This window comes from Cervus canadensis, chromosome 32, assembly GCF_019320065.1.
Source record: "Cervus canadensis isolate Bull #8, Minnesota chromosome 32, ASM1932006v1, whole genome shotgun sequence".
Taxonomy (NCBI): domain Eukaryota; kingdom Metazoa; phylum Chordata; class Mammalia; order Artiodactyla; family Cervidae; genus Cervus; species Cervus canadensis.
In genome coordinates, this window is record NC_057417.1 from 14494944 (window position 1) to 14514307 (window position 19364).

General features: G+C 42.2%; 1 protein-coding gene across 1 annotated transcript in view; it reads right to left on the bottom strand.

Moving 5' to 3' along the window:
* Window positions 1-19364, bottom strand: part of DNAH3 (dynein axonemal heavy chain 3) — a 233517-nt gene that overhangs the window by 2533 nt on the left and 211620 nt on the right. Inside the window, exons 54-60 of the mRNA XM_043456022.1 lie at window positions 16954-17198; window positions 14961-15077; window positions 11429-11583; window positions 10434-10601; window positions 9097-9239; window positions 5519-5723; window positions 4437-4574 (exon numbers count right to left, since the gene is read on the bottom strand). Coding sequence (XP_043311957.1) covers window positions 4437-4574; window positions 5519-5723; window positions 9097-9239; window positions 10434-10601; window positions 11429-11583; window positions 14961-15077; window positions 16954-17198 — 1171 coding nt within the window. The remainder of the gene's footprint in view (window positions 1-4436; window positions 4575-5518; window positions 5724-9096; window positions 9240-10433; window positions 10602-11428; window positions 11584-14960; window positions 15078-16953; window positions 17199-19364) is intronic.

The following is a 19364-nucleotide window of genomic DNA, read 5'->3' on the forward strand; positions in this document are numbered from 1 at the left end:
GGGTGGTAACAGCCTCCATAAGAGGTCCCCAAGCTGTAGGAGAAAATAAACTGCGAGCGGCAGACTTCTTTCCCTTCTCTGTTGACAATACCTGAAATAACTTTTCTCAGACCTTGAGCTAACCATTTCTTTATTATGGAAATGTTTTTCTTAAGCTATGTTAATGAAACTATGTTTTTGCTTTGGAATTTGCCTTTCTTCAAATTGGTTCCACCTAAGACTAACCTTTTTTTTTTCTTCAAAGCTTGGGCTGATAATGACTCAACAAACCAGTACTCATGTCAGTTACTTTATGGCTGGGGGATGACTCACCTTGAGCCATTCTATCTCAAAATGTATATTGTGGGAGAGGGGCCTGGTGAAACTCCCTCAGACTTGAGGTGTCTCTCTTCAGATTAGAAACTTGCTAACAGACATAAATGCCTTGCTAAAAACTAGCAAGCAGGCACTCTTTCTGTCCCCTTCTGATGTCTATGTCAGAAGCTTTCCCTATCTCTATTATACTTTAATGAAACTTTGCCACACAAAAAGCTCCGAGTAGTCAAGACTTGTCTCTGGCCCTGGATTGAAATCCTCTCCAATGTCATGAATCCCAGGGTAACACATGGCTCGCAGCCACAACCTTTCAAACACCATAAGTGTATCAAAAGGCAAAAAGATATAACACTGAAAGATGAAATCCCCAGGTCGGTAGGTGCCCAATAGGCTACTGAAGAAGATCAGAGAAACAGCTCCATAAGGAGTGAAGAGTTTGAGCCAAAATGGAAAAAATGCCCAGTTGTGCATGTGTCTGGTGTTCAAAGTAAAGTCTGATGCTGTAAAGAACAATACTGTATAGGAACCTGGAATGTTAGGTCCATGAATCAAGGTAAATTGGAGATGGCAAGAGTGAACACTGACATTTTAGGAATCAGTGAACTAAAATGGACTGGAATGGGCAAATTTAATTCAGATGACCATTATATCTACTACTGTGGGCAAGAATTCCTCAGAAGAAGTAGAGTAGCCTGCATAGTCAATGAAAGAGTACGAAATGCAGTACTTGGGTGCAGTCTCAAGAATGAAAGAATGATTTCTGTTTGTTTCCAAGGCAAAACCATTCAGTATCACAGTAATCCAAGTCTATGCACCAACCACCAGTGCCAAAGAAGCTGAAGTTGAATGGTTCTATGAAGACCTATAAGACCTTTTGGAACTAACACCAAAAAAAAAAAAAAAAAAAAAAAGATGTCCTTTTCATCATACAGGACTGGAATGCAAAAGTATAAAGTCAAGAGATATCTGGGGGAACAGGCAAGTTTGGCCTTGGAGTACAAAATAAAGCAGGGCAAGGCTAATAGTTTTGCCAAGAGAATGCACTGGTCATAGGAAGCACCCTCTTTCAGCAACACAAGAAATGACTTAACACATAGACATCACCAGATGATCAATACTGAAATCAGATTGGTTATATTCTTTGCAGCCAAAGATGGAGAGGCTCTATACAGTCAGCAAAAACAAAACTGAGAGCTGACAGTGGCTCAGATCATGAACTTATTGCAAAATTCAGGCTTAAATTGAAGAAAGTAAGGGAAAACCACAGGGCCATTCAAGTATGACCTAAATCAAATCCCTTACGATTATACAGTGGAAGTGACAAATAGATTCAAGATATAGATTCAAGAATAGATCAAATAGATTCAAGAATAGATCTGATAGAGTGCTTGAAGAACTATGGACAGAGGTTTGTAACACTGTACAGGAGGTGGTGATCAAAGTCATCCCCAAGAAGAAGAAATGCAAAAAGGCAAAATGGTTGTCTAAGGAGGCCTTACGGATAGCTGAGAAAAGAAGGGAAGTGAAAGGCAAAGGAGAAAAGGAAAGATATACCATCTGAATGCAGAGTTCCAAAGAATAGCAAGGAGAGATTAAAAAAAAAAAAAGGCTTCCTCAGTGATCAGTGCAAAGAAATAGAGGAAAACAATAGAATGAGAAAGACTAGAGATCTCTTCAAGAAAATTAGAGATACCAAGGGAACAGTTCATGCAAAGATGGGCACAATAAAGGACAGAAATGGTATAGACCTAACTAAAGCAGAAGATACTAAGAAGTGGTGGCAAGAATACACAGAAGAACTAGACAAAAATGATCATGACCCACATAACCACGATGGTGTGATCATTCACCTAGAGCCAGACATCTTGGGAGTGTATAGTCAAGTGGACATTAGGAAGCATCACTATGAAGCAAGCTAGAGAAGGTGATGGAATTCCAGCTGAGCTGTTTCAAATCCTAAAAGATGATGCTGTGAAAGTGCTACACTGAATATGTCAGCAAATTTGGATAACTAAACAGTGGCTACAGAATTGGAAAAGGTCAGTTTTCATTCCAATCCCAAAGAAGTGCAATGCCAAATAATGTTCAAACTACCACACATTTGCACTCGTCTCACACGCTAGCAAAGTAATGCTCAAAATTCTCCAGGGTAGGCTTCAACAGTACGTGAGCTAAGAACTTACAGATGTTCAAGCTGGATTTAGAAATGGCAGAGGAGCCAGAGATCAAATAGCCAGCATCTATTGGATCATCAAAAAAGCAAGAAAGATTCAGAAAAACATCTGCTTCATTGACTATGCTAAAGCCTTTGTGTGGATCACAACAAACAGCGGAACATTCTTAAAGAGATGATAATGCCAGACCCGCTTACCTGCTTCCGGAGAAACCTATGTAGGTCAAGAAGACCCGGACATGGAACAACAAACTGGTTCAAAATAGGGAAAGGAGTATGTCAAGACTGTGTATTGTCACCCTGCTTATTTAACATATATGTAGAGTTCATCATGCAAAGTGCCAGACTGGATGAAGCACAAGCTGGAATCAAGATTGCCAGGAGAAATATCAATAACCTCAGATGTGCAGATGACACCACCCTTATGGTAGAAAGCAAAGAGGAACTGAAGAGCCTCTTGATGAAAGTGAAAGAGGGGAGCAAAAAACCTGGCTTAAAATTCAGTATTCAAAAAAGTAAGATCATGGCTTTTGGTCCTATCACTTCATGGCAAATAGTTGGGGAAACAATGGAAACAGTGACAGACTTTATTTTCTTGGGCTCCAAACTCAATGCAGATGGTGACAGCAGCCATGAAATTAAAAGACGCTTGCTCCTTGGAAGAAAGATTTGACAAACCTAAACAGCATATTAAAAAGCAGAGACATTACCTTTCCAACAAAGGTCCACATAGTCAGAGCTATGGTTTTTCCAGTATTCATGTATGGATGTGAGAGTTGGACCATAAAGAAGGCTGAGCACCAAAGAATTGATGCTTTTGAACTGTGGTGTTGGAGAAGACGCTTGAGACTCCCTTGGACTGCAAGGAGATCAAATCAGTGAATCCTAAAGGAAATTAACCCTGAATATTCAATGGAAGGACTGATGCTGAAGCTGAAGCTCCAATACTTTGGCCACCTGATACAAAGAACAGACTCATTACAAAAGACCTTGATGGTGGGAAAGATTGAAGGCAGGAGAAGGGGACGACAGAGGACGAGATGGTTGGATGGCATCACATTACAAAAGACCTTGATGGTGGGAAAGATTGAAGGCAGGAGGAGAAGGGGACGACAGAGGACGAGATGGTTGGATGGCATCACTGACTTAATGGACATGAGTTTGAGCAAGCTCTGGGAGGTGATGAAGGACAGGAAAACCAGATGTGCATCCATGGGGTCCCTAAGAGTCAGACACAACTTAGTGACTGAACGACAACAACAACAAAGGCCAATCAAGTTCATTTATAAACTAAATTAATATCTAAGGCAATTATTTTGTGACGTCTGGATGAAATGATCTCAAAGGATCTTTCCATAAAATTTAAAATTCTACAATGCTCTATTAAAGTCTGTCTTACTCCTTTCTCTCCAAACATGAATTGGGTGATTCTTGACTATTGGCATCCTTTGACTTTAAGCAAAGCCCTACACAAGACCTTTAACATCTTTCCAAATGAAAAGTCCACCATGTTGAATAGACAGTATAGAATATGCTTTCATTATTCTTGGTACAGCTGTGGCAGAGTTCTCCTCTGGAAAGATTCTTTTTTTATATACACAAGAGACAAAGCATTGGGAATCCTCTGATTCTGTTGGGGATAACTTGGAGCTACTTTGCTGCTGCTGCTACTGCTGCTAAGTCACTTCAGTCGTGTCTGACTCTGTGCGACCCCTTAGACGGCAGCCCACCAGGCTCCTCCGTCCCTAGGATTCTCCAGGTTAAAATACTGGAGTGGGTTGCCATTTCCTTCTCCTTGGAGCTACTTTAAGTCATGCTAAATACTTTATTTGCATCATCTCAGAAGTATTTGAACCTTAACACATCTAAATGTTTGGACTCAAGGAAATGGACAACACTGCTTTCTCTGGTTGCCCCTTTGAGCTGTTGTACTGTAAAATGCCCCTACCTCAAACTCAAATCCAATGTGGTCAATGGGGATGGTGTATTTCCGAGCATAATTCTGAGAGACACCTGTCAAAAAGGACTGTGTAAAGTAGAATCCAGAGATCCAGAAGACCACAGGAGGTCCATTGTCAATCCAATCCTGGAGAACCACAGAAATAAAAATGCAAAATCAATAATACATCAAAGATAGTTCAAAGGCAATAATAAAAATGAGTCCCATAAAGAAATAGGCTTTTTCTCATTTTTCTGGAAACAGGCAGACTTTGTAGTTTATCTTATATTTTCCCACTTTGAAGTAAAAAGCACTGGTGCAAGCTGGTGTCAGGGATACAGTAGAGAGTGGGAGGGACTATAGCAGTAGAGAATATATGTCTTGTCTAAACTAAGCAGCAGCTACTCAATTCCAGCAGTAGTTGCCAAGCAGGTATGCAGGTCCATTGATTCAGGTCTTCCTTTTTTTGCAGGACAAACATCTGTATTTTTATATGTAATAATCCAGTATTTATATGCTAGCTCAAAGTTTTCTTTTTTTTAATAATTTAAAATTTGTATTCATTTTCATTGCTGCACAAACTTTCCTCTAGTTGCAGCAAGCAGGTGCTACTCTGTAGTTGAGGAGCACAGGCTCTAGGGTGCTTGAGCATCAGTAGTTGTGGTGCATGGGTTTAGTTGCTCCAACTGCATGTGGGCTCTTCCTGGATCAGGGATCATCCACTGTCTTCTTTATTGACAGGCAGATTCTTTACCTCTGAGCCACCAGGGAAGCCCTCAGATTTTTAAATTACCAGGTAGCCAAACCAAGTCTATCTGTTGGCCCATGAGCTGTATGTAGCCCATGAGACACCGGTTTGTAGCATTTATTCTTGTTCCTATTCCTGCCTTTATAGGCTATAAACTTTTCAAGGACTTTGAAAGCCTCCCTCCTGTCCTCAACCCCAGTAAGAGTTTCCAGTAGGTAGGTGCTCAATCCAGGATGCCCTGTGGCTACCCTATCCCCTTCCACCTCTAATCTGTCATATTGTAGAATGTCCTCTCCACCTGAATGAGAATCCCAGGTGCCCAGTTGCCCTGACTCCGAGGTACCTGGAAGAAGGCCAGGCGGGCCAGCAGGTCAGCCACATAGCCTCCCAGGGGCTTCAGTGATGGGTAGGACTTTGCCATCCACATGGCCGGCACTTTACCCACAAGCATGCTACTGAAGACATCCTCCAGCTCTGAGGACATCAGAACCTGCCCTTTAATTGCTCGGCCCAGATCGATGAGGCTTCTGTGGACCACTTCTGTCAATCTGCAAGAACAAAGAAGACTCAGCCTGGCTCTCATTGACCTAATTCTACCCCAAGTGCACTGCCTCCAAGCCTCCTTTTACTTCTCCTCCCTTTAAAAAGTCAGATATATACATTCATGAGAGAAGAATTGTAAAGATGAGAAAAAATTAAATCACCCACTCTCTCACCACCCAAAGATAACTCTGATGTATAGCTTTCTAGATTTTTTTATATGTAAACACAAATTATTTTTAATGGGATCATATATATATATGTAATTTGTTTTTCTCTCTTAGCATAAAGGGAACATCTTCCCTAGTCAATAGAGACCTACCTAAAATCATCCTTTTTAATGACTGCAAGGTGTTCCATTTTATCTAATTATTCCTCTTGCTGAAACATATTATTTCTAGACTGTTGTTACTGTAAATAACATTACTAGGGACATCCATCTATATCAAACTTTGCAGAGACTTATAATGATATTCTTAGTAAAAGTAGAACTTCTGGGTCAAAGGGTAATGCAGTTTTAAGGCTTCTTCTTTGTTTTAAAAACAAAATTCTTTTTATAGACTGTGAGGTTCATGCCTACCTGAGAAAAGGCAGCTGAAGAGCCTAAAAGATTCTAAGATCATCTGCCTTTGTCTCTGGCCTCTATTATGGGGAGTCACCAAGTCCAGGGGGGCCTGAGACTGCCAAAGAATCTGCTACCAGAGAGAGCTTGTCATGTCCAAAGATTTATGGAATCCCAGCCAAATGGACATGAGAATGCTTAAACCCGAGAAACAGATTCCTGAATGTGTAACCATTAAACATTTATATTAAGAGGAATTTAAGGTTCAAACACATCATTGGTGTATATATTTGGCCGAGGAGTTAAGAGCAAAACTACCCTCTAAGGGATTATACCACAGACCTCTATTACACCTAAAGACCTACTTGCAAAAGTTCTATTTCTATTCTTGCAACTATGAGACCTGCTGGTTTCAAGATTTTTAGTACTCAAGGAGGAAAGTTTGCCCTAGAAGATGCAATAATGGTTCCCCTGAACTGGAAGCTGAACTGTCATTCTGGGCTTCTCATACCACTAGGTGAATAGGCAAAAAAAAAAAAAAAGAGAGTAATGGGAAGGTATGTTACAGTATTGCCCAATGTAATTAATCCTGAGCATCACTGAAATATAAGTGCTGTTACCCTCTTCTCTTATATTATAATGGCCAGTGGTAAAGGCTAGTGAAAGTCACTCAGTTGTGTCTGAGTCTTTGCGACCCCCATGGACAACACAGTCCATGGAATCCTCCAGGCCAGAATACTGGAGTGGGTAGCCTGTTCCCTTCTCCAGGGGATCTTCCCAACCCAGGGATCAACCCCAGGTCTCCTGCATTGCAGGTGGAGTCTTTACCAGCTGAGCCACCAGGAAGCCCAAGAATACGTGAGTGGGTAGCCTAGCCCTTCTCCAGGGGATCTCCCTGACTCAGGAATTGAAGCGGGGTCTCCTGCGTTGCAGGTGGATTCTTTACCAACTGAGCTACTAGGAAAGCCCAAAGGCTAGTGAAGGTGACTGTAATCACCAAGAGCTCCAATGACCTTAGGCGCAAATGAGTGGCGGAGGAGGAAAGTCATTGGCCTGGTGTCTGGATGAACAAGGACTGCATCCTATCATACCAAGGTATTGACTCAAGTAGTCAGCAACTTTGACTCTGTATTTTGCTTGGTCACCCATATGGCCAACTGACTACTGACTCTAGAGAGTAACACTAAAACTAAGGGGGTCTATCAATTCTTAGATGAAATTCTTCCAGTTCCCTTGTCTTTCAGAGTCAGGGCTGTCCCTATAACTAAGAAATGACCATTGAGCAAAAACGGAGACAATAGCATTTAGAGTCTGTGGTCGCAGGCTCAGACATTTGGTGTATGTGCTTGGCTGAGGAGCCAATGGGGCGAAGTTACCACCTGTGGGATTATGACTGAGTGCCTCTAAGTCAGAATCTCGCCCAGACGGAAGGATCTGGCAGCGCCATGGGCGCATCGGCTGTCCTCGGATAGCCGGTCCCCCACCGTCCCTGCCAGCAGGCTGCCACCAGCATCCCTGGGGGCATGGTGTGGTGCGCCCTGCTGTGCACCAGGACTGGGGTCCGGTACAGAGAGTCCTTCGTCCTGGGACACGGGGCATGGCTGGAAAGGCGGGCGCCCCCTCGCCCACCACACGTTCTTGGGGAACCTGGTGCTAAACCATTCCCTGATGACCTGCTTCTGGTTCTGGGTTTATTACACAGCAGAGCAGCTCCCTCACTGCAGTCTATTGAAAGTCAGCCCTTGACACAAGGGTTTGTAGTAAATGAATAAAATTAGAGGAAAACAATGAGGATAAAATATTTATTAATTAAAACATTTAAAAAAAAATAAAAATAAGAGTATGTGGAGCAACAAGAACCTTGACTTGAAGGTGGAAGAGATGAGGTCTCATCTCTCCTAGATGGTGTTTTGAAATGCTTTCAGTTTTGACTAGAAATCAAATCAAGGTGATCCCACTGGGTTCTGTGCTCTGGAGAAGTGAGGGGGGACTAGAATAGAAGGCCAGAGACCCTTAGCCCCATGCCATCTTATAATAGCCATTCCTTGCCCCTGGAGTAGAGGCAATGGGTTGAACTTCTCCCCACCCTTTATAAGTTTACCCTGATTTCACATACTGGCTAAGTGCAGGGGCTTTGGAATCAGTCTGAGTTCAAACTCAGTTCAGTCACTGAATCACTGTGTCACCTTGAGCAAACTACTTAGCCCTTCTGGGTGTCAGTTTTCTCATCCGTAAAACAATAGTAGAGGGATTACCAATTGTGCGTATTCTAAAAGACTATTGTGTGGTTTGAATGCACAGGCTTGAGTGGTACTTGGAGCCATATCTGGTAATAAAGCTTCAATAAAAGTGGCTTTAATGATTACTTTCACTATTAGCCTATTGGTTTTAACCCTACTTTACAGATGTCTCTGACACTGGGAGGGATTGAGGGCAGGAGGAGAAAGGGACGACAGAGGATGAGATGGCTGGATGGCATCACTGACTCGATGGGCATGAGTTTGAGTCAACTCCAGGAGTTTGTGATGGACAGGGAGGCCTGGTGTGCTGCGATTCATGGGGTCGCAAAGAGTCGGACACGACTGAGTGAACTGAACTGAACAGATGTCACATGAATGAATAAGAGCAAATGAATAGAAGGAATGATTTAACCCTGGACCGACACATGCTGGGATGCCCCTATTTATAGGCCTTCCTGCAGGTAGGGCAAACCAACTCTGCACAGCAACCTTTATCAAGTGTCCTTTCTAGTTACTGCCTACTAGACCCTTCCCCTCACACTCTAACTCCCAGGATCCAAGTAAGACCATACAGCCCACCTGTTGAATCTGATGAGCTCTTGCCTTAGGACAGTGTTCATGGATTCTTCATAGACCACAGGGTACAACTTCATGACCAACTCCAAGTCAAAGGCATTGGGAAGCTTGGAGAGTATGTCCTGGGCCAGCTCCTCAACCACTTCCTTAAAGTGTAAGCATTAGAGAGGTGAATGAGAAACAAGACCTCTGGGCTGTGACTTTTTCCAAGTAAACCTAAGGCAGAGAGCATTTGTCTTTTTAAACTTAGTCTATAGGAGCTTCTTGGGAGCTCTCCTACAGAAACCAATTCTGCCTTGAAGGTAAGGAGGCTACCCATGCTGGCCCCAGACTTAGGGAGGACATTGCCTCTAAGCCAAACAGTGACAGTCCTGGCCAGAACGAAGGCCTGAGGGTTGGGCGAGGAATTCCGGCTCAGCCAGCCTGGTAGCCTCAGGGAAGTGCTGAACCCTGCAGAACTCCTCCAGTCTTTAAGGTCACTCCTGGAAGGATGCAAAACCTGCAGATATGCAAAGCCAACTATATGCAAAATCCACAGCTGAGAAAAGTTGAACATGGGGTGGCTTAGAAGTTGGAGAAGAGAAGAGAAGGAAAAGAGAGAACAGGCCAGAGTCAGGAGATGTGCTTTTGGGTCTGGCGCTGCCTCTGGGTTTATGAGTGCCAGGAAGTGGGTCACTTCTTGTATGGCTCATTTTGCCCTCATCTGTAGACCAAGTGAAATGATCATAAGAGGCACCCAAAATGATTCCAGGTGTCCCCAGGACTTGGAGAAATAATATTGAATCACGTGGTGAGAAAGTCACTCTCTTGTCAAGTTTTAGCCACCTTTTTCTTTTCATTCCCTTCAAGGAAAAAGTCTCAGGTCAGGTCAGGACTAATTAAATGCTCTGTAACACTTGTTGATCCTCCTCTTTTCCCAAGGAGCCAGCAAGACCTCAGCAGCAGCAGCCGGAAGAACCTAATAATGTTTAACCTTCATTTTCTTTTTGTGGCTGTCATGACTTTATCGAAATGGTACTGGATTTGTTTTCACTTACGATCCTGATGTGCAGTTTTTAAAATGTTTTTAAGCAAAAGAGGTTTGGTTTAAAATATTATGTAAATGGAGTATAGATGATATGTGGATATAACAATGAATCATGAAGGTTACATAGGAATGACTGACATTTTAAGAAACCAGCTCAGTATTTAAGGGCTCTCAACAGTAAGACCAGAGCACCCATGCCCTTCCTCAGGGGTCTGCCACGCCTCCGCTTTTCTTCCTTCTTGGTCATCACCCATAATCCTGCAAGCCCACTAGAGGGAAGATTGCCTAGGAAATTGAATTCAAGGCTGGTTACCTGAGGGGACTTGCCACTCCCTCCTGATTGCCTAGGGAGAGTCAGGAGCACTCCTTGAAATAGCTGGTTGGTTTCCTGGTTGTCTTTGGTGATGTCAGCATTCTCATGGAGGCCAAACACTTCTGGGTGGGCTGTGATAGGGAGGGTCCTGAGATAGTCGATATACGACTGGAAAGAAAATCTTCAGTTAATGTAAGTTCAGGTTCTTGGGGTCCCACAGATCATCCAGGGTTTGGCCAGACCAGACTCACATAGAAATCACACTGTTTTGGTAGCACAGGCCACACACACACACACATGCACACACCACCAGGGCCAAGACATCACAGGCTTTCCCTCCTACAGGTTTCTGAACAGTGAGTATGAATATGAAGGTAGATGGGTTATCTCCCCTCCCACCTCTGCTGGCTTCCTTCCTGCTCCACCAGCAGTCTTGGCTTTGGAGACAAAATTGGATTTGGATTCAGACAGAACTGGATTTGGGTCCTAGCTCCATCTTAAACTAATTGTGTAACCTTGAGCTAGTCACCTGAAAGCCCAGTTTCCGTATCTGCAAATGGGAAGACAAATGAGGTTATGAAGGAATAAGGCCTTGGTATATAACAGGTGCTTGATAAAAAGCAAGCCCTTTTCATCCTTCAGATCTCTTGTTTTTTTCTTCCGTTTATCATTCTCCCATCCAGTTCTTCTGTCCCTCCCTGTGCCACCTTATGAACCGTTGTTTTCAAGTAGCAGTTTGAACCTGTTCACCAGCAAAGCTTCACCTTAACCATCCCTTCCTTTTTCCCACAGATGGACCCCATATTTGGAAAGATCTTGTCTACCAAATGCCTAGGATTCACTAAATAGTAATAATGTCTATCTTGTAGGCTTTTTGGAAGATTTGAAATAGCTTATGGACCCAAGTCAGGAAACCCAAGCTATCCCTGGGCCCTCCTTGGATACAACTGCAATCCTAACCACATGGAGACTGGCAAGCTCCTCCTGTCCCTTACCTGGTAGGAGCCATGAGGAGGGATGTAGTAAGTGTCTCCAGGAGCAAGAAAGTAATGGTCCTGCTCGATTTCCTTACAGTAGAAGGTGGACAGAAGGGATAGCAGGAGCCTCCTATCTTTGTCATCCGTCACTCTGCCTCCATAATTACATTCCCCTGGGGACAGCCAACAGAAGAAGTTGAATCCATAATGAACTTGGTCATTAATCTAAAACAGGATTCCTCCAGCCAACAATGGGACACAGGGTTGCTAAAAACCACGCTCAGCTTAGTTTAAGACCAGGCCTTTTTGGTATTATGGTTGCTACAAAAATAGTACATGTTCCTATATTAGAATTTAGAAAACAGCAGTAAACTGAAATAAAAGCAATACTGTCACCAATTATTTCAACTAAGGTAACTGTTAACATTTAGGCGTCTTCCAGATATTTGTCTGGACGTTTGTGTATATGTGTACATATATGTGAAAAGCAGTATAGAAATGTGGTTCAGGGTAAGAACTGTGGCATGAGACAGCACTGAGTTCCAATTTCAGCCAATTTCTAGGCTCCAACTTTTGCCACTTATTAGCAGTTTCTCATCTGTCAGTAAGAGATAACTGCATACCCATCTTACATGGTTGTGGTTAACAATACTTACAATATAACAATATACAATATACAATATAACAATAAAATGTTATAAAACATTTAGCACAATGCTTGGCATATGGAAGACATTCAATTACCGCTTTCACAAATTTAGAGAATTGAGATTATCCATAGACACTGCTTTGGGATATGACTCTCCTACCCCAATCCCCATCATCAACATCATTCTCTGCAACTCAGGTTTCTACACTCAGATTTCTACAAAAAGAATTAGGTAATTCTTTTGAGGAGACAGCAACCCAGGATGCATTTTCTAGCTGGATCAGATTCAATAGTATGTGTGTTACCTGATATTTGGAAGTTGGGACATTAGTCTGAAAGGAAAAGACACATCTGTGTGTGTGTGTGTGTGTGCATGCACACACATACAAAGCCTCTCCTGAAGGGTGGGTTCATTTCCAATTCCAACCATGCTAGGAAGGGGCAGGGCTATGGACATGAAGCAGGAAGTATGATAAGTTGAAGAGGCCTCAGCTTCTCTTGGCACTGGAGGGGTCTAAATGACTAAGAGGAACATCTTGGTGGCTCATAACAGGAGAAGTAAGAGACTAAGGGGGCGTTCATACCTACTGAGTAATAATTTGAGCCCTGCGGAAACTGTTTTACCTTAAACCACCGCCTAGATCTCTCTCTGTTGACTTCTCAGGTCTTCAGCAAAATTGAGTGTGAACATTATAGTTTGTCCCAGCCGTAAATAGGTTTATGATGACACTAGAACTGCAGTATTAAAGGGAGAGTGGTCCCCCCCTGAAGTCAGCGTGGCAGTGCTAGAAGGAACCAAAGAGGGACTACAGGCGAAGGTAAACCTGAGGTGCAGAGTCATGGTTCAGGATGCCACCACCCCTCCCTCATCAGCAAATTTTACTTCAGGGGATACCCTTAAGGCCCTGGGTTTTATGTTTATGAAGGAAGGTGCATTTCTTTCCTTACATAGCTCTTCTTTACAGCAAGAACACAAGTTTCTACAGAGACAGGATATGTCTTATATCTCTTCAAGAATTCCCATTGGCTCTGCCACAGGGCTGGGGGTACCAGATTAAGAATGTATTCAACTTCAGTCCATCTATTTAGATCACCACTCTCCAAACAAGACCTATCTCTTTGGTTAGTTTGTCTCTTGGTCTCGGAGCTCTAACAGTGTTCTCTATCTAGTTCTTTCCTTCCAGGCGCATAGGAAGGTTACCCTTCCCTTCTCCTACACTTCCCTCACTACACTTCTTGCAGTGAGGTGTGGCCAGGTGACAACTTCTTGCATATTTAATTCCCAACATGAGCTCTTCAGTGCTACCCCTGTGGCAGTGACCACACAAGTCTATGTTGAGATGGTGGCATCAAAAATTGGTAGAGCCTTTGCCAACTGTGCCTCGATAGACAATTACAATGAACAGAGACCCTCACCAATTCACACCAGACATGTATAACAGGATGGGCAAGAAATAGACCTTTGGTGTCTGACATCCTTGAGATTTGGAGATTGCTTGTCATCTCAGCCTAACTAGTCCATCCTGATTAGTACAGTTGGGAAGTGACTATCCTCAGGCCAGCTGACACAACTGGGGTGGGTTGGTTTATGAGCTGCAGGCAGTCCAACACTAAGACCACATCCCAGGACACTAATGCACTCATTCTGTGACCTGAAGAAGAGCTCTGGGATGTGCTTCTGTGTGGCCTGGAATAATGGGAATATGGCTCACTCATTTGGAAAAGTTCTTTCACCAAACTATAATCCACTGAACTTATGTTGTGCAAGTTGCTTGGGGTTTTGTTTTAGGGGACACTATGCTGAAGTAAGGTCTGTGTCACCTTTTACTTTAAACTGAATTTAATCACTCTAAAGCAGAGTTTCTCAATCTTGGCATGATTGACGTGCTGTACACTGGTAGTTCTGTGTTGCAGGGGGCTGTCCTGTGTATTGGAGGATGTTTAGCAGCATCCTGGCCTCTACCCAGTAGCACATCCATTTAGTTGTGACAACAAAAAATGTCTCTTCAATTTGTCAAATGTCCCTTAGGAGGCAAAAATCACCCTTAGCTGAGAACCCCTGTGCTAAGATCTTGGTTTTGCCAGCTGTAAAACAGGGTCACTAACATGAAGCTTATAAGATTTTACTGTGAAAACTGAATGATGTAGACAGCGCACCTGCCATTTGACTGGGGAAAGGATCCAGAGTTGAGGGAGGAACTTGTATGTGACCTTGAAGATGCCCAGGTTTTTCTTTTGAGCTGCACTTTGACTTTTGGCCATAGTAATCCACTCATTTAGACCATCTATATTTTATCTCCTCTCTCTAGGATTACATGGTATTTTTCTTGAGGGCAGTGACCAAGTTTCATATATTTACATTCTTCCATATTATGTACCGGTATATATTGGATGGTTAATAAAAGACTGCTGATGAATTGCTTTAATACAAAGCAGCAAGTGTCATTTTCACCTCAGGGTATCTCTGCTGGGAGCACTAGCCTTCCTTTTTTTCACCACCCACTCCCACTTCTTCTTCCAGTTGTAAAACTCCTACTTATCCCTCAAAATCATCTGTAATGCCTTAAGGAAGTTATCCCTAATCATCCCCACCCTATATCTGAAATTTAATCACTGTGCTGCCTTTCTACTTTATAAATGTTTCTCTTATTGAACTTACCACTGTATTGTCATTTATTTTGTTATATTTCTCTCCCTTCGTAAACTGTGCACCACGTAAGGGGAAGGATCTTAATTTTTTTTTTTTTTTTACAATATCCAGCATGGTGACCAGCATCAGTAAGAGATCAATGTTTGTTGAAAGCATAAGTGAGTAAACGAATGGAGATGGGAGCAGAGAAGCATGAAGGTGGAGCATAATTGTGGAGGTTTATGGTTGCTAAAGCCTCCTCCCATAAATACCTGTCAGGTAGGTCAGAGCATCAAATGGCACCTCCTTGTAATCATTCAGAAACATCTGGATCTGCCGCATACTAATCCTCAGGTCAGATTCGTTGAATTCATAAGGAATATTCCAACCTGCATGAGGCAAAGATGAATTAGATGCTTCAGGGATGAGAGCTCTTAATTCCCACCCAGAGATTGGGCTGGCGAAGTTAAACATCATTATGGATCAAGAGCCTCTTTTCAGTCCCATGAATATTAAGCACCTTGCCAACTATTAGCTTTGACATTTACTGCCAGCGTGGGAGACATTCTGCCTGAAAAAAACATCCATTCTAAAGTCAATTTCCTTATGGATCTCCCCATTTGTTAAGGAAGACGTTACCATCCTGGGATTTGTGGAATGAGGATTATTCACCCTGGCTGGAATACCATGGTAATGCATAGAATGCCAAAAATAACACTAAAGCATAGGTAGAGAGCAGTATCTGTGATTGGGCAATACTGAGTTAGCTTTGAGAATTCTCCTCCTTGCACCGTATTTCCAAAGTTTATGATGATAAACGCCCAGTGGGGCTATACAAGTAACATAAATGTATGAAGCAGGCCTGATGTAAGACAGTAGGGTGTGGTGGGACCTGCATTCAATGGAGATGTTTAATTTCCTCCTAAACATTCACATTCAAATTAAACACAACAAAAACTTGGACTTCCCTGGTGGTCTAGTGATTAAGAACCTGCCTGCCAATGCAGGGGACACAGGTCTGATCCCTGGTCCAGGAAGATTCCACATGCAGCAGGGCAGCTAAGCCTATGTGCCGCAACTACTGAGCCCATTCCTTAGAGCTGGTGCTCTGCAGTGAGAGAAGCCACTGCAATGAAGAGTAGCCCTCACTCGCTGGAACTAGAGAAAACCCTCAGGCAGCAATGAAGAGCCAGTGCAGCCAACAATTAATTATTTATTATTAACAAATAAATTAATAAATTAAGAAAAACCCCAAAGACTTGTGTTCTGGCAAACAAAACACAACAGGGCAGTTGACTATAAGCCAAATTGTTGTATGGATTTTTGGAGGTTAGGCATGGACGGAAGAAATTGGTGTGTGAGATGCAAGTGTAGAGGGAGTGTCCACTTTGGCTGTCTCATCCCTGAAACCCGTGGAAGAGTCAGGTGGTGTGGTGCTAACTGGGACAAGTAGAAGGAAAGAAAATGTTCTGAGAGAATCACCAAGAAGACAATTTGCCTCTTTTGGTAACCCCTCAAAATTGCTAAGAATATCTTGAGGTGGGTCATTTCAAGAAAAGAATTGGAGGTAGCCCATGGGATTAATAATGAGAAAAATGATCCATGAGAAATGATATAGGTATCCATCCATTCTCCATGAGAAAAAGAATCCATCCTTAAAACCATGGTGACTTGGGATCTGTATTTAGTTTGATGATCTGCTCCAACAAGAATACTAAATCACTTAAGTTAGGCCATGGATAGGTTACATTAATAAAGAAATTTATGTTTATTTTTTTCAAGGAGAAGCACAGACAGCTTTCCCAGTTGTATTTCTTTCATTGTTATGCACATGAAAAGAGAGCGACCTAAACTGTTATAAATTACCTGGTGAAAATTCCCTGGAAAACGGCCATTGTACCCAAGCTAGGCAAATACACACTAAAGGGAAGGGCTTTCGATCTTCTCATTATCACATAACTTCAGTAATTAGGAGACCTCTGATTCTGGAGCATCACCTCTTTCCCTGACCCTGATCCTAATCTGGTTATAAGGTTGCCAGACTTATTAAAGAAAAATACACGGACACTCAGTGAAATTAATTTCAGATAAACAACAAATCATATTTAGTATAAATATGTCCCAAATATTACATGGAACATATTTATACCTTATCTTTTTTCTTACACCTTATTTTACTGGCAACCCTGAGTACAAACTTGAATGCATTTCTGCATCTGTCTGTGATCCTTCCCCCAGCAATCCAGGTACACTGTCATCTCTCACCTAGGGGTCCAAAGTTTCTCCTCTCTTGAACGATGGCATGGAAGAAGCAAAGGCCAAACAATAGCTTTTGCCACATCACTGCTTTGGTACAGCTTTGGAAGAACACGGGGTCTGAGATGGGGTCATTGAGGTAAGAGCGCAAAAGATTGGCCCGGAGCCCTTTAGGGGGCTCATTGGTCATTTTAATCCCATTCTGGAGGATGCTGACTGGAAACTTCTCTGATGGATAGCTGGTTAACCAGAGTCTAGAAGAGCAACAGATCCAATTATTTAGAGCAATGTAATACATATATTTAAAAACAGTAACAAAAAAATAACTATCATTTTTTTTTTTAATACTCTGATAGATGTTGAACCCAATGCTAAGAATTTATGTCCCTTCATTTACTTTAATCCTCACAGCCAACCTCTGATTTACCACCCCCTTTACCAGTGAGGAAACAGAGGTATAGCAAGGTCAAGTGAGGTCTTCAAGGACACACCTTGTTTCTTGCTTCCAGATCACTTTGAGTCTTGCTGCTGGGGGTGTCAGGGGCGGGGTGGGGGGTGCGGAGGAGGGGAAGGGAAATGGGAGCTGAGGAGAGGAGAAAAGACAAGCAAACAATGCCAAGAAGTTTTAAAATCAAGACTGCAGGGAGGGAGGGAAGTAATAGGCTGTGGGGATACATGGGGTGGGGAAAGCAAATGTCTGCAAACTACTGCCAGGGAGTCAAATCTAGCCTTAACCTATTTTTATAAATAAAGTTTTATTGGACTATGGCCACACCCCTTTATTTACAAATTATTTAGGGATGCTTTCATGCTACAATAGCAGAGTTGAATAGTTGCATTTGACAATACGGCTTGTAAAGTCTAAAATATTCACTATCTGGCCCCTTACAGGAAAAGTTTGCTGACTTCTGTCATAGAGGCCAGTGGCATTTGAAATGGGTCTTGAGAATATGGAAGATTTTTTTCTTAAATAATAAAATTTTATCTATGTCCATAAAAAAATGAGAACATAGGTAAAAGTAGTTATATATATATATATATATATATACATATAAAATTTTACCATCTACAAGTTAACATGTTGGCATATTGTCTTTCATTTGCTTTTCTTACTCAGACTCAAGCTACATACGTACTGTGGCATCCTGTTTTGTTTCATTTTTGTGGGGTTTTTTTGCTAGACATTAGAAAGGTTTCCAACAGGCAGATTTGGGGGATGAAAAGTCTTAAAGACACAGGCTGAGCAACTACATGAAGGAGGAAAAGTTAGGGATGTGGTCAGGGCTGGTGGGCAGCCTTCTATGGTCCAGGCACAGGGCTCAGAGGGGAAGGAGAGGCCATAAGCTGGTGGCCTATGACCTGACCTCAGTTTGCAGCTGGCTGATGTTTAACTCTCACCATGCAAACCAATACAATGCTGCAACATATTTTTGAAGTAGTTGCCAACTTTTACAAATCTAGGGCTTTCTTTTAAAATTCTAGTTTCCCATCTTCCCTTTATAATAATCAGAAAATCTGGACACAAGAGGCCTTCATGCCTGCTTGGCAACAGTTAGCTGTCATTAGACAGTAGGAGCTCATCTCTACAGGGCATGTGCTCTAGTTTACCACAGTCCCCACCACTCATATTCAACCGAGGCTGACTGCCCATGATGATAGCTACTGCAGTGTGGAAAGTGGAATATTTCTTGTGCCCAATCCTCTTCAGTCATTTATGTTACATCACTGGCTTGCATAAGTACTTAAGCTTGTGACTTTGGGGTTAAGTTAAAAGTGAAAGTGAAGTCGCTCACTTGTGTCCGACTCTTTGCGATCCCATGGACTGTAGCCTACTAGGCTTCTCCATTCATGGAATTTTCCAGACAAGAGAACTGGAGTGGGTTGCTGTTTCCTTCTCCAACTTTGGGGTCAAGAAGTCTTAGATGTCAACATGAATAATTTTTCTTCATTGAGTATGTAACTGATAATAAATGAAACAACTCAGCATCCCATACAAAATAGAATTCTTGAAATTAATGGATTCCCTCTTAAACTTCTACATTAATTTTATATAAGCCTTACATGAATACAATCAACTATGGCCTAATCCGGCTTTGTAAATAAACACCAAACACTTTTCTATTTTCAGGCAGACATAACTAAAATAAAAATAACTAGCAAACTTGCTTGCCTGGTACAAGATTTGGCAACCTTTTCCTATGAAGGATCAAACAGTAAGTGGTTTAGACTTTGCATGCCATATGGTCTCTGTCACAACTACTTGAAGCATAGAAGCAGTTGTAGACAATATGTGAGTGAATATGATTATATTTCAATAAAACTTTATAACTCTATTTATAGACACTGAAATTTAATTTTATATAATTTTCACATGTCATGAAGTATTATTCTTCTTTCAGTTTTTTTCAACCATAAAAAAA